The 14,661-nt window shown below is 55.1% G+C and overlaps 2 protein-coding genes across 2 annotated transcripts in view; one reads left to right on the plus strand and one right to left on the minus strand.

Moving 5' to 3' along the window:
• Window positions 1–639, plus strand: part of LOC139251260 (von Willebrand factor A domain-containing protein 7-like) — a 122,705-nt gene extending 122,066 nt beyond the window's left edge. The window contains exon 16 of the mRNA XM_070873230.1: window positions 136–639. Coding sequence (XP_070729331.1) covers window positions 136–639 — 504 coding nt within the window. The remainder of the gene's footprint in view (window positions 1–135) is intronic.
• Window positions 640–7,328: 6,689 nt separating this feature from the next.
• The window catches only part of LOC139251261 (von Willebrand factor A domain-containing protein 7-like), an 88,866-nt gene continuing 81,533 nt past the window's right edge, over window positions 7,329–14,661 (minus strand). The window contains exons 15-18 of the mRNA XM_070873231.1: window positions 11,782–12,050; window positions 10,566–10,699; window positions 8,535–8,688; window positions 7,329–7,757 (exon numbers count right to left, since the gene is read on the minus strand). Coding sequence (XP_070729332.1) covers window positions 7,329–7,757; window positions 8,535–8,688; window positions 10,566–10,699; window positions 11,782–12,050 — 986 coding nt within the window. The remainder of the gene's footprint in view (window positions 7,758–8,534; window positions 8,689–10,565; window positions 10,700–11,781; window positions 12,051–14,661) is intronic.

The raw sequence follows: 14,661 nt of genomic DNA on the forward strand, positions 1-14,661 counted from the left end.
AGCGCCGCACTGTGGGAGGGGCAGTACTGAGGGAGCGCCGCACTGTGGGAGGGGCAGTACTGAGGGAGCGCCGCACTGTCGGAGGGGCAGTACTGAGGGAGTACCTCCTTTAACCCGCTGCCTCCCCGCCCGCAGGTCGAGGACCTCCGACCTCCCACGTGCCTGGTGACCCCCCTGGACGGCGCCTGCCCCCAGAGCCCGGCCGCCAACTGCAGCGAGGAGACGTGGCGGGCGGAGGCCGTGTTCCGCGACTCGGGGACGGGCCTCGCCCGGGTCTACAGCCGGGGCGGCAACGGGAGCCTGGAGATGGGCGCGCTGGCGGGCAACGCGAGCGCCGGCGTGAATTACACCGCCTCCTGCTGTTTCCCCGCGGTGGAGCTGGTCGGGGTGGACCGAGCGGGGAATATCGGGCGGTGCGTCCTGAGGGCATGGCCTTCGTCTACCGCTCACCCGTCGTCTACCGCACGCCAGACGTCTACCGCTCGCCAGACGTCTACCGCTCACCCGTCGTCGACTGCCAGTGAGATGTCTACCACACCGCAGAATTCTAGCCCGTCTGGCGGGCACTGGAGCCAATCCCGCCACTACATCGCAATGGCCTCCTGTCTGGTGCTCGCTCTCCTTACCCCCTTCCAATAGAAACCAGAGGGCTGGTCACTGGGGGACAAGATGGCCCTGTGTGTTGGGTGCTGTGTGCTGGGTGCTGGGTGTTGGGTCTAGGGTGCTGGGTGTTGGGTGCTGGGTGTTGGGTGCTGGGTGCTGGGTGTTGGGTGCTGGGTGCTGGGTGCTGGGTGTTGGGTGTTGGGTGCTGGGTATAGGGTGTTGGGTGTTGGGTGCTGGGTGTTGGGTGCTGGGTGTTGGGTGTTGGGTGTTGGGTGTTGGGTCTAGGGTGCTGTGTGTAGGGTGCTGTGTGTAGGGTGCTGGGTGTTGGGTGCTGGGTCTAAGGTGCTGGGTGCTGGGTGCTGGGTCTAGGGTGCTGGGTGCTGGGTCTAGGGTGTTGGGTGCCGGGTGTTGGGTCTAGGGTGCTGGGTGCTGTGTCTAGGGTGCTGGGTGCTGGGTGCTGTACAATTAACCCAGCATCGATTGCCGTTTGCAGAAGTGAGTTCCAAACTTGTTCCACCCTTTGTGTGTTGAAGTTGTTCCTTACTTCACTCCTGAAAGTGTGAAGGAATTCTGCCTTATAACCTCTTCAAAAATAAGACATCACTTTATAACTTCCTTCAAAATTCTACCCTGTAACTTCTGTAAAAATAAGGATTTGGAATTCCCGGCTAAGAAAGAATTCTCACCTTCAGGTGTGACCCTGGATAAGTAACTTTATTAACTTCTTAAACCAGTGTAGACAATTGTTGAAATAAGCAGTCAGCCTGAACGGCCTAATCGGGATAGTCTATCAGAAAGAAATAGCATCTTCCCCTCTTGCCTATTGGTGGTAAACTGAACAATGGTATTAGGCGGTCTGTCGTATCGAGGAAGACTTGCTTCCAGGCCAAAAAGGGATGAGTTCCCAGGTGTTTCGATGAAGGAGCTGATATTCCCAGATCCCGAACTACATCCTGAAGGGTGGAAGGTGCCTGTGGGTGGATTGTTTTAACGTGGGGTGACCGTTGTACACCAGCCACCACACGGGGCTTGACAGAGCGAGGTCTTAGTCCAGGGGCAAGGGTTAACCAGGACGGCTGGAGACAAGCTCTGCTGCACAGACCCAGTGCTCACAACATATCGCACAGTGTGTGGGCTGGGCCCTGGGCCTGGGCCCTCGCCTCTCCTGGGCCCCGATCACGTCCCTCCACAATCTGTCACCGCTCCTCCGCCCCGATCTCTCGCCGCTCCTCCGCCCCCGATCTCTCGCCGCTCCTCCGCCCCGATCTCTCGCCGCTCCTCCGCCCCGATCTCTCGCCGCTCCTCCGCCCCCGATCTCTCGCCGCTCCTCCGCCCCGATCCCTCGCCGCTCCTCCGCCCCGATCTCTCGCCGCTCCTCCGCCCCGATCCCTCGCCGCTCCTCCGCCCCGATCTCTCGCCGCTCCTCCGCCCCGATCTCTCGCTGCTCCTCCGCCCCCGATCTCTCAATACTCCTCCGCCCCGATCTCTCGCCCCTCCTCCGCCCCCGATCTCTCGCCGCTCCTCCGCCCCGATCATTCCCCGCTCCTCCGCCCCAATCCCTCGCCGCTCCTCCGCCCCGATCTCTCGCCCCTCCTACGCCCCCGATCTCTTGCCGCTCCTCCGCCCCGGTCAAAAATGGAGCAGTCAGTGACAGGACATGCAATTAGTCCCTTCTTATCTTGGAGACATCAAATAGCCACACACTGTTCTTTGAAATATCAAGATATTAAACTTGAGCCTAGTTGAAGGATTATTAACATCAGCAGAAGCAAACTCCAACTAAACAGAATGAACACGATTTAGTCGGGATGTGATTAACAACAGCAAAATCCAAGCCCTAGTCATTTGTGAACTCGCTGGTGTCTCAGCAGGCTGGGGTGACTGAGTGAATCCCTTCCCACACACTGAGCAGGTGAACGGTCTCTCCCCTAGTGTACCTGCTCTGAGTGTGGGAAGGGATTCACTCGGTCATCTCACCTGCTGATACACCAGGCGTACGAAAGTATGGGCCTTACGCTAAACACCCGTAAGACAAAGGTCCTCCTCACCGCACAGCACTGCCCCCCAGTCATCAAGATCCACGGCCCGGCCCTGGACAACGTGGACCATTTCCCATACCTCGGGAGCCTCCTATCACCAAGGGCAGACATTGGCGACGAGATCCAACACCGCCTCCAGTGCGCCAGTGCAGCCTTCGGCCACCTGAGGATAAGAGTGTTTGAAGACCAGGCCCTCAAATCCACCACCAAGCTCATGGTCTACAGGGCTGTAGTGATACCCGCCCTCCTGTATGGCCCAGAGACATGGACCATGTACAGTAGGTACCTCACCCCCAGCTCATGGTCTACAGGGCTGTAGTGATACCCGCCCTCCTGTATGGCTCAGAGACATGGACCATGTACAGTAGGTACCTCACCCCCAGCTCATGGTCTACAGGGCTGTAGTGATACCCGCCCTCCTGTATGGCTCAGAGACATGGACCGTGTACAGTAGGTACCTCACCCCCAGCTCATGGTCTACAGGGCTGTAGTGATACCCGCCCTCCTGTATGGCTCAGAGACATGGACCATGTACAGTAGACACCTCAAGTCGCTGGAGAAATACCACCAACGATGTCTCCGCGAGATCCTGCAAATCCCCCGGGAGGACAGACGCACCAACGTTAGCGTCCTCGACCAGGCCCAACATCCCCAGCATCGAAGCACTGACCACACTCGACCAGCTCCGCTGGGCAGGGCCACATTGTCCGCATGTCCCCCAGACACGAGACTCCCCAAAGCGAGTGCTCTACTCGGAACTCCTTCACGGGCAAACGGGCCAAAGGTGGGCAGAGGAAACGTTACAAGGGACCACCCTCAAAGCCTCCCTGATAAAGTGCAACATCCCCACCGACCCCTAGGAGTCCCCGGCCCAAAGACCAGTCCGCCCTAAGTGGAGGAAGTGCATCCGGGAGGGCGCTGAGCACCTCGAGTCTCGTCGCCGAGAGCGTGCAGAAACCAAGCGCAGGCAGCGGAAGGAGCGTGCGGCAAACCAGTCCCACCCTCCCCTTCCCTCAACGTCTATCTGTCCCACCCTCCCCTTCCCTCAACGTCTATCTGTCCCACCCTCCCCTTCCCTCAACGTCTGTCTGTCCCACCCTCCCCTTCCCTCAACGTCTATCTGTCCCACACTCCCCTTCCCTCAATGTCTATCTGTCCCACCCTCCCCTTCCCTCAACGTCTATCTGTCCCACCCTGTGACAGGGACTGTGGTTCCCGTATTGGACTGTTCAGTCACCTCAGGACTTGTGTTAAGAGTGGAAGCAAGTCTTCCTCGACTCCGAGGGACTGCCGATGATGACACCGGCGAGTACTGAACAGTGTACACATGTAGACACATGTTGAAAGCTCGAATGAGAGAGTTGGACTCGCCTAGACCGGACAAACGTGTTTCTTGACTACAGAGCAAGGCAGAAGGCATGGTGCCTGCCCTGTGGCCTACACCACCATCCCTCGGGGATTGACGGTAACTGCTACCTTGATCATTGTTGGATATCCCGCTGAAACTATTTTAAGAAGTGTAATACTGCAACGAAGTTTAGATTTAAAAGATAGATTCTCGACCGGTAATAAGGTTGTAATTTTTTTCAACTTTTTTTGTCGAACTGTTAACGTTGCGATAGACGGACGCACCAACTGTACATTGCTGATCGGTTCTTGAAATAAACCTCAGAGTCTTCTGTCTCAGTAACTGGTGAAGCCACAGCTCCGTAGACTCTTTTGGGGAAGAGGCACTTCACTGAGGGCAGACCCCCCTGTCGGACCCTTACAATATCCGGGATAATCGCAACAGGCTCGAGGGGCAGAATGGGCCTCCTCCTGTTCCTGTGTAACAGGCTCGAGGGGCTGAATGGGCCTCCTCCTGTTCCTGTGTAACAGGCTCGAGGGGCTGAATGGCCCACTCCTGTTCCTGTGTAACAGGCTCGAGGGGCTGAATGGGCCTCCTCCTGTTCCTGTGTAACAGGCTCGAGGGGCTGAATGGGCCTCCTCCTGTTCCTGTGTAACAGGCTCGAGGGGCTGAATGGGCCTCCTCCTGTTCCTGTGTAACAGGCTCGAGGGGCTGAATGGGCCTCCTCCTGTTCCTGTGTAACAGACTCGAAGGGCCGAATGGCCTCCTCCTGTTCCTGTGTATCAGGCTCGAGGGGCTGAATGGGCCTCCTCCTGTTCCTGTGTAACAGGCTCGAGGGGCTGAATGGTCCTCCTCCTGTTCCTGTGTAACAGGCTCGAGGGGCTGAATGGGCCTCCTCCTGATCCTGTGTAACAGGTTCGAGGGGCTGAATGGGCCTCCTCCTGTTCCTGTGTAACAGGTTCGAGGGGCTGAATGGGCCTCCTCCTGTTCCTATGGTAACAGGCTCGAGGGGCTGAATGGGCCTTCTCCTGTTCCTGTGTAACAGACTCGAGGGGCTGAATGGGCCTCCTCCTGTTCCTATGGTAACAACGCGGCGCCCTCTCCAGGAGATCTGTGAGCGTGTGTGAGCAACAGCAAGGCTCTTCAACCAATCAGTTTGGAGAATCCTCACTTGAGCCACACACCAGCCAAAGCAGGAAGTATAAATGAGAAAATTTATATCAAATCATTTACAGAGAGTGAAATAAAGAGAGGGAAAGAAATATAGGATCAAGAAAGAAAGAAGACAGAGAAAAAAACGCAATATATTTTTTAATTTTTATTTTTCAAATCTCCAACAATAATTCAATTCCCAGGGAATGAGATGCCACATTTGTAAAATTAAGTTTTCCGGGCCAGAGAGGTCGTTTGGCAGTAATTAAGATTAATGTACACCTGAATGGAACGGCCCCAATTTTTTTCAGGGCTGTTTTGTGTGGGTAAGAACAACTTTCATTTAACTAGCGCCTTTAATGTAGTAAAATGTCCCAAGGTGCTTCATAGGAGTGTTATAAGTCAAAAACAATAAATTTAACACTGAGCCACATAAGAAGAAATTACGGCAGGTGACCCAGAGCTTGGTCAAAGACGGAGGTTTTAAGGAGCGTCTTAAAGGAGAAGAGAGAGAGGCGGAGAGGTTTAGGGAGGGAGTTCCAGAGCTTATAAGATTATGAGGGAGCTCGACAAGGTGGATGCAGAGAGGATGTTTCCACTGATGGGGGAGACTAGAACTAGGGGGCATGGTCTTAGAATAAGGGGCCGCCCATTTAAAACTGAGATGAGGAGGAATTTCTTCTCTCAGAGGGTTGTAAATCTGTGGAATTCTCTGCCTCAGAGAGCTGTGGAGGCTGGGTCATTGAATATATTTAAGACAGAGATAGACAGTTTCTTAAGTGTTAAGGGGATAAGGGGGCGGGCAGGGAAGTGGAGCTGAGTCCATGATCGGATCAGCCATGATTGTATTAAATGGCAGAGCAGGCTCGAGGGGCCGAATGGCCCACTCCTGCTCCTATTTCTTATGTTCTTATGTAAACACAAAAGGTTAGCATGCAGGTACAGCAGGTGATCAGGAAGGCCAATGGTATCCTGGCCTTTGTCGCAAAGGGGATGGAGTATAAAAGCAGGGAAGTCTTGCTACAGCTATACAGGGTATTGGTGAGGCCACACCTGGAGTACTGCGTGCAGTTTTGGTCTCCGTATTTACGAAAGGATATACTTGCTTTGGAGGCAGTTCAGAGAAGGTTCACTCGGTTGATTCCGGGGATGAGGGGGTTGACTTATGAGGAAAGGTTGAGGAGGTTGGGCCTCTACTCATTGGAGTTCAGAAGAATGAGAGGTGATCTTATTGAAACGTATCAGATTATGAGGGGGTTCGACAAGGTGGATGCAGAGAGGATGTTTCCACTGATGGGGGAGACTAGAACTAGGGGGCTTGGTCTTAGAATAAGGAGCCGCCCATTTAAAACTGAGATGAGGAGGAATTTCTTCTCTCAGAGGGTTGTAAATTTGTGGAATTCGCTGCCCCAGAGAGCTGTGGAGGCTGGGTCATTGAATATATTTAAGACAGATAAGGGAATAGGGGGTTATGGGGACTGGGCCCTCCCCAACAGCACTAGCAAACACTCCCCCTCGGACATTGGTTCCGGTCCTGCCCAGGTGCAGACCGTCCGGTTTGTACTGGTCCCACCTCCCCCAGAACCTGTTCCAATGCCCCAGGAATTTGAATCCCTCCCTCATGCACCACTGCTCCAGCCAGGTATTCATCTGAGCTGTCCTGCGATTCCTACTCTGACTCGCACGTGAAGTTTCTCCTCATCTCGCTCCTAAATGGCTTACCCCTTACCCTTAGACTGTGACCCCTGGTTCTGGACTTCCCCTACATCGGGAACATTCTTCCCGCATCTAACCTGTCCAGTCCCGACAGAATTTTATAAGTTTCTATGAGATAGATCCCCTCTCATTGGAATTTAGAAGAGTGAATACAGGCCCAGTCGATCCAGTCTCTCCTCATATGTCAGTCCTGCCATCCCGGGAATCAGTCTGGTGAATCTTCGCTGCACTCCCTCAATAGCAAGAACGTCCTTCCTCAGATTAGGAGACCAAAACTGCACACAATACTCCAGGTGTGGCCTCACCAAGGCCCTGCAGTAAGGCCTCCCTGCTCCGACACTCAAATGCTCTCGCCAATGCAGAGGGAATCAGTCTTACATCTGCGCACATGCGCGCCGACTCCCGGGGGCTGAGCGTGCGGTTTTTTTTTTTTTTTGGCTCGGAGCTCCCCGGAGAATCCCACTCGTGCTTCAGGCCAGCCACTTCGTCAGGCAGGGGAGCAGGCACCCGGCCAGCAAGGCCGCCGCGTTGCTCTGCGCCCAGCTCCGCCCCCGCCCGCCGGAGCGTGCCGCGCACCTGCCCACGTTGCCTGCCCCGTCCACGGCCAGCAGCTCCACCTCCGGCCAGCAGCAGGAGGCACGGTAGCGCACTCGGGTGGAGCCGGTGTGCCTTCCGCCCCGCCCCCCCTCCTCCTCCTCCTCCTCCTTCTCTTCCTCCTGCCGGGCCAGCGAGCCGTTGCCCCGTCGGGCCAAGACGGACAGCCGCCCTGTCCCACCGCCATTCTCCGTGAAGGCGGCCTCCAGCCACCAGTGCTGCAGGCCGCAAGCCCCGCGTGCGTGTGTCCGGCAGGCCTTGCTGAGCGAGGTGATGACGCAGCTCGGCGGGGTAACGTCCTCGACCTGTGTGTGGGGGGGGGGGGAGGGGGGAGCGGGGAGCGGGGAGGAGGAGGACGGGGGGGGGGGAGGGGGAAAGAGAAGTTTGGGTCACTCGCGTCAGCTCGCGTGAACTTTGCCCAATCGCCAACTACAACGCGTATCGTACGCGACCCCTCCCCCCCCCGCAACGAAGCCTTGGACCATCCACCATCAAGGACGCTACCCAGCACCGATCCTGCGGCTAACATCAGAAACAGGAGCAGGAGCGGGCCATTCGGCCCCTCGAGCCTGCTCCGCCATTTAATGGCTGATCCGATCATAGACTCAGCTCCACTTCCCTGCCCGCCCCCTTATCCCCTTATCGGTTAAGAATCTGTCTATCTCTGTCTTAAATACATTCAATGTCCCGGCCTCCACAGCTCTCTGAGGCAGAGAATTCCACAGATTTACAACCCTCTGAGAGAAGAAATTCCTCCTCATCTCAGTTTTAAATGGGCGGCCCCTTATTCTAAGACCATGCCCCCTAGTTCTAGTCTCCCCCATCAGTGGGAACATCCTCTCTGCATCCACCTTGTCGAGCCCCCCTCATAATCTGATACGTTTCGATAAGATCACCTCTCATTCTTCTGAACTCCAATGAGTAGAGGCCCCAACCTCCTCAACCTTTCCTCATAAGACAACTCCCTCATCTCCCGGGACCAACCGAGTGAACCTTCTCTGAACTGCCTCCAAAGCAAGTGTATCCCTCCTTAAATACGGAGACCAAAACTGCACGCAGTGCTCCAGGTGTGGACACTGTACCTGACTGGTTACTGTGAGCTGGACGACACTGTATCCGAGATCAAATGCAGACTGTGCCTCCACAGTTAATGTTATTAGCGTTCCTGGTTCCGTGTCATCCAGAGCTGAAACTACCCACGTACCTTCCACCGTCTCGTTGGTGCTGATGTCGGTACTGAAAGAGAGAGAGAGAGAGAGAGAGAGAGAGAGAGAGCAAGAGAGAGAGACGTTATGGCTCAAGCTTTTTGCAAATCACTATTTCAGCCGCAGCTTGGAGTCTTGTGTCCGACTCTCGGCACCGCACAATTTCGGGAAGAATGACTCTTGAAAGCCTTGGAGAAGGTCGAGGCGAGATTGAACGGTCCCAGGCCTGACTGTTACTGAGTTTTGTGAACATCCCAGTCGCAATTCAACAGATCTACAACTATTTTAATTGCTAACCATAAATTAAATGCTCTCTTATTATCGGGGGGCATGGCACTAAAACCGACAATTAAGCCAATCAACGTTTTACAGGAAACTTAAGTCAACTTAAGATTCTGTTGCCGGCGGGGTGACGGTGCACTCCAGTCCCTCCGGCGCCCACCTCTCGCGGAAGGCCGCGAGCGTACCGGTGGACACCGCGTGCTCCCATCTCCAGGGACACCCTGGCCCGGATGTAACCGCGGAAGAGAGGCAGGCAGTCGGGGGCTGAACGACCCCCTCGACAGCCCGCTGCCTGGACCGGCTGATGGCCCCCTTTGGCCGTGCCCCAGGAGCAGTCCTACGTGGAGGCCCTCGGACCTGCCCCGCTCCCCTCCCCTCCGCACAGGGCTCCCAAGGATCAGGAGTGTGGGACTGAAGTGCAGCCAGAAATTGAGGAGCAGCCCCTTCAGATATTGGAACAGGGGGCTGCAACCTCACACACTGAACGTACACGTGGAACACGGACTCCTCCAGACCGCAGAAATTGTATGTGGCCCGGGAGCCCGTGAACCGACTTAAAAACCGATTGCACGGGACTGCTCCGTGCACCACCCTCCAGGCCAAGACCCCAATAAATAACCGGAGGACTCCCGCGTAGAGTGCACTCCATTTGGGACCCCCGGCTCCTCCGGACGGCAGAAAGAAAATCAAAGAGCAAGTTATTATTTAAATGGAGAAAGATTGCAAAGTGCCGCAGTACAGCGGGACCTGGGGGTTACTTGTGCATGAAACACAAAAGGTTAGTACGCAGGTACAGCAAGTGATCAGGAAGGGCCAATGGTATCTTGGCCTTTATTGCAAAGGGGATGGAGTATAAAAGCAGGGAAGTCTTGCTCCAGTTATACAGGGTATTGGTGAGGCCACACCTGGAGTACTGCGTGCAGTTTTGGTCTCCGTATTTACGAAAGGATATACTTGCTTTGGAGGCAGTTCAGAGAAGGTTCACTCGGTTGATTCCGGGGATGAGGGGGTTGACTTATGAGGAAAGGTTGAGGAGGTTGGGCCTCTACTCATTGGAATTCAGAAGAATGAGAGGTGATCTTATCGAAACGTATCAGATTATGAGGTGGATGCAGAGAGGATGTTTCCACTGATGGGGGGAGACTAGAACTAGGGGGCATGGTCTTAGAATAAGGGGCCGCCCATTTAAAACTGAGATGAGGAGGAATTTCTTCTCTCAGAGGGTTGTAAATCTGTGGAATTCGCTGCCTCAGAGAGCTGTGGAAGCCGGGACATTGAATATATTTAAGACAGAGATAGACAGTGTCTTAACCGATAAGGGGATAAGGGGGCGGGCAGGGAAGTGGAGCTGAGTCCATGATGGTATTAAATGGCGGAGCAGGCTCGAGGGGCCGAATGGCCGACTCCTGCTCCTATTTCTTATGTTCTAATGGCGTGCCTTGGCGTGTCCGGACGGCAGACGAGAATAAAAAGGTGGAGAGTATACAAGAGCAGCCAGTACAGGAATCCGCTCCGTGCAGAACTGAAAGGCACGATAACAGCTCTACAAACCTGTGGGCAGAATCACAGGGACATAGGTTACAGCGACCAAGCACTTGGCCTTTGGTACGTCACTTCATGGCTCACCTGAAAGGCCGAGTGTTGGTGAGGTTCTGGTCGTCGGTGAGACGGATTTTGTACGTTGAGGGTTTTCCTGTGTTTGTGATCTTGAATGAAACGCTCAGGTTGGTTCCCGCCCTGAAGCTGGGCTCAGCATCAACCTGTGACACGACAGGAAGTGACATCGTTGATGTGTAACTCCTCCCCTCTGACCCAAACCTCCAAATCTCCACCCCCACTGTGACGCTCCGCTGGAATCCATTTCTGCATTTCTACCTTTGATGGGACAGTGTAGAGGGAGCTTTACTCTGTATCTAACCCCCTGTACCTGCCCTGGGAGTGTTTGATGGGACAGTGTAGAGGGAGCTTTACTCTGTATCTAACCCCCTGTACCTGCCCTGGGAGTGTGTGATGGGACAGTGTAGAGGGAGCTTTACTCTGTATCTAACCCCCTGTACCTGCCCTGGGAGTGTTTGATGGGACAGTGTAGAGGGAGCTTTACTCTGTATCTAACCCCCTGTACCTGCCCTGGGAGTGTTTGATGGGACAGTGTAGAGGGAGCTTTACTCTGTATCTAACCCCATGCTGTACCTGCCCTGGGAGTGTTTGATGGGACAGTGTAGAGGGAGCTTTACTCTGTATCTAACCCCCTGTACCTGCCCTGGGAGTGTTTGATGGGACAGTGTAGAGGGAGCTTTACTCTGTATCTAACCCCCTGTACCTGCCCTGGGAGTGTTTGATGGGACAGTGTAGAGGGAGCTTTACTCTGTATCTAACCCCCTGTACCTGCCCTGGGAGTGTTTGATGGGACTGTGTAGAGGGAGCTTTACTCTGTATCTAACCCCCTGTACCTGCCCTGGGAGTGTTTGATGGGACAGTGTAGAGGGAGCTTTACTCTGTATCTAACCCCCTGTACCTGCCCTGGGAGTGTTTGATGGGACAGTGTCGAGGGAGCTTTACTCTGTATCTAACCCCCTGTACCTGCCCTGGGAGTGTTTGATGGGACAGTGTCGAGGGAGCTTTACTCTGTATCTAACTTGCCCTGAGGGAGTTGATTCCTTTATGTTCTGCGCAACTCGAATACCGCTCTAACTTCACTCTGCGCGACCCGTGGCTTTGCCCCGCCCAGTCTCGCGGACCGCCTCCCGTCAAACGTTAGTTGTGCCCTCGCTGGGCACGGAAAGATCGACGGGTTTCCCCCCGCGCCCTCCCCCGCCCCCGGAAGGTGTTGAAGGATCTTTACCTGAACTCTGGTGTGGGTGACAGAGTTGAGTGTTGGTGATTGCCGACGGATCTCCCTCTCGCCCGACTCCCGACCGGACAAACTGACGTAGAATCGACGGGCCGGGAGCGACGGGAATTCTGCCCGGAACGTGTCGGGTGAGGAGGTAGGTTCCGGAGCCACCCTCTGCAGGACCTCCCCCTGACGATCGAGCAAGCAGACCTCGTGGAACCGGAATGAGGGGTAGAGCGGGAGTCCAGTAACGGTGATGGCCAAAATTCCCGGCTTACCTGCGGGGGGGGGGGGGTGTAACGGACAGCAGGTGATCAGGAAGGCCAATGGAATCTTGGCCTTTATTGCAAAGGGGATGGAGTATAAAAGCAGGGAAGTCTTGCTACAGTTATACAGGGTATTGGTGAGGTCACGTTCTCAAGTCGCTGGAGAAATACCACCAACGATGTCTCCGCGAGATCCTGCAAATCCCCCGGGAGGACAGACGCACCAACGTTAGCGTCCTCGACCAGGCCAACATCCCCAGCATCGAAGCACTGACCACACTCGACCAGCTCCGCTGGGCAGGGCCACATTGTCCGCATGTCCCCCCCAGACACGAGACTCCCCAAAGCAAGCGCTCTACTCGGAACTCCTTCACGGGCAAACGGGCCAAAGGTGGGCAGAGGAAACGTTACAAGGGACCACCCTCAAAGCCTCCCTGATAAAGTGCAACATCCCCCACCGACACCTGGGAGTTCCTGGGCCCAAAGACCAGTCCGCCCTAAGTGGAGGGAGTGCATCCGGGAGGGCGCTGAGCACCTCGAGTCTCGTCGCCGAGAGCGTGCAGAAACCAAGCGCAGGCAGCGGAAGGAGCGTGCGGCAAACCAGTCCCACCCTCCCCTTCCCTCAACGTCTATCTGTCCCACCCTCCCCTTCCCTCAACGTCTGTCTGTCCCACCCTCCCCTTCCCACAACGTCCATCTGTCCCACCCTCCCCTTCCCTCAACGTCTATCTGTCCCACCCTCCCCTTCCCTCAACGTCTATCTGTCCCACCCTCCCCTTCCCTCTACGTCTATCTGTCCCACCCTCCCCTTCCCTCAACGTCTATCTGTCCCACCCTCCCCTTCCCTCAACGTCTGTCTGTCCCACCCTCCCCTTCCCACAACGTCCATCTGTCCCACCCTCCCCTTCCCTCAACGTCTATCTGTCCCACCCTCCCCTTCCCTCAACGTCTATCTGTCCCACCCTCCCCTTCCCTCAACGTCTATCTGTCCCACCCTCCCCTTCCCTCAACGTCTATCTGTCCCACCCTCCCCTTCCCTCAACGTCTATCTGTCCCACCCTCCCCTTCCCTCAACGTCTATCTGTCCCACCCTCCCCTTCCCTCAACGTCTGTCTGTCCCACCCTCCCCTTCCCTCAACGTCTATCTGTCCCACCCTCCCCTTCCCTCAACGTCTATCTGTCCCACCCTCCCCTTCCCTCAACGTCTATCTGTCCCACCCTCCCCTTCCCTCAACGTCTGTCTGTCCCACCCTCCCCTTCCCTCAACGTCTATCTGTCCCACCCTCCCCTTCCCTCAACGTCTATCTGTCCCACCCTCCCCTTCCCTCAACGTCTATCTGTCCCACCCTCCCCTTCCCTCAACGTGTATCTGTCCCACCCTCCCCTTCCCTCAACGTCTATCTGTCCCACCCTCCCCTTCCCTCAACGTCTATCTGTCCCTCCCTCCCCTTCCCTCAACGTCTATCTGTCCCACCCTCCCCTTCCCTCAACGTCTATCTGTCCCACCCTCCCCTTCCCTCAACGTCTATCTGTCCCACCCTCCCCTTCCCTCAACGTCTATCTGTCCCTCCCTCCCCTTCCCTCAACGTCTATCTGTCCCACCCTCCCCTTCCCTCAACGTCTATCTGTCCCACCCTCCCCTTCCCTCAACGTCTATCTGTCCCACCCTCCCCTTCCCTCAACGTCTATCTGTCCCACCCTCCCCTTCCCTCAACGTCTATCTGTCCCACCCTCCCCTTCCCTCAACGTCTATCTGTCCCACCCTCCCCTTCCCTCAACGTCTATCTGTCCCACCCTCCCCTTCCCTCAACGTCTATCTGTCCCACCTGTGACAGGGACTGTGGTTCTCGTATTGGACGATTAAATCACCAAAGGACTCATTTTAAGAGTGGAAGAAGGGACTGAGTGTAACGTAGACAAGTTTGCTGACGATACAAAGATGGGAGGAAAAGCAATGTGTGAGGAGGACACAAAAAATCTGGAAAAGGACATAGACAGGCTAAGTGAGTGGGCAAAAATTTGTCAGATGGAGTATAATGTGGGAAAGTGTGAGGTCATGCACTTTGGCAGAAAAAAATCGCAGAGCAAGTTATTATTTAAATGGAGAAAGATTACAAAGTGCTGCAGTACAGCGGGACCTGGGGGTACTTGTGCATGAAACACAAAAGGTTAGTATGCAGGTACAGCAAGTGATCAGGAAGGGCCAATGGTATCTTGGCCTTTATTGCAAAGGGGATGGAGTATAAAAGCAGGGAAGTCTTGCTCCAGTTATACAGGGTATTGGTGAGGCCACACCTGGAGTACTGCGTGCAGTTTTGGTCTCCGTATTTACGAAAGGATATACTTGCTTTGGAGGCAGTTCAGAGAAGGTTCACTCGGTTGATTCCGGGGATGAGGGGTTTGACTTATGAGGAAAGGTTGAGGAGGTTGGGCCTCTACTCATTGGAATTCAGAAGAATGAGAGGTGATCTTATCGAAACGTATCAGATTATGAGGGGGCTCGACAAGGTGGATGCAGAGAGGATGTTTCCACTGATGGGGGAGACTAGAACTAGGGGGCATGGTCTTAGAATAAGGGGCCGCCCATTTAAAACTGAGATGAGGAGGAATTTCTTCTCTCAGA

This window comes from Pristiophorus japonicus, unplaced genomic scaffold, assembly GCF_044704955.1.
Source record: "Pristiophorus japonicus isolate sPriJap1 unplaced genomic scaffold, sPriJap1.hap1 HAP1_SCAFFOLD_428, whole genome shotgun sequence".
Taxonomy (NCBI): domain Eukaryota; kingdom Metazoa; phylum Chordata; class Chondrichthyes; family Pristiophoridae; genus Pristiophorus; species Pristiophorus japonicus.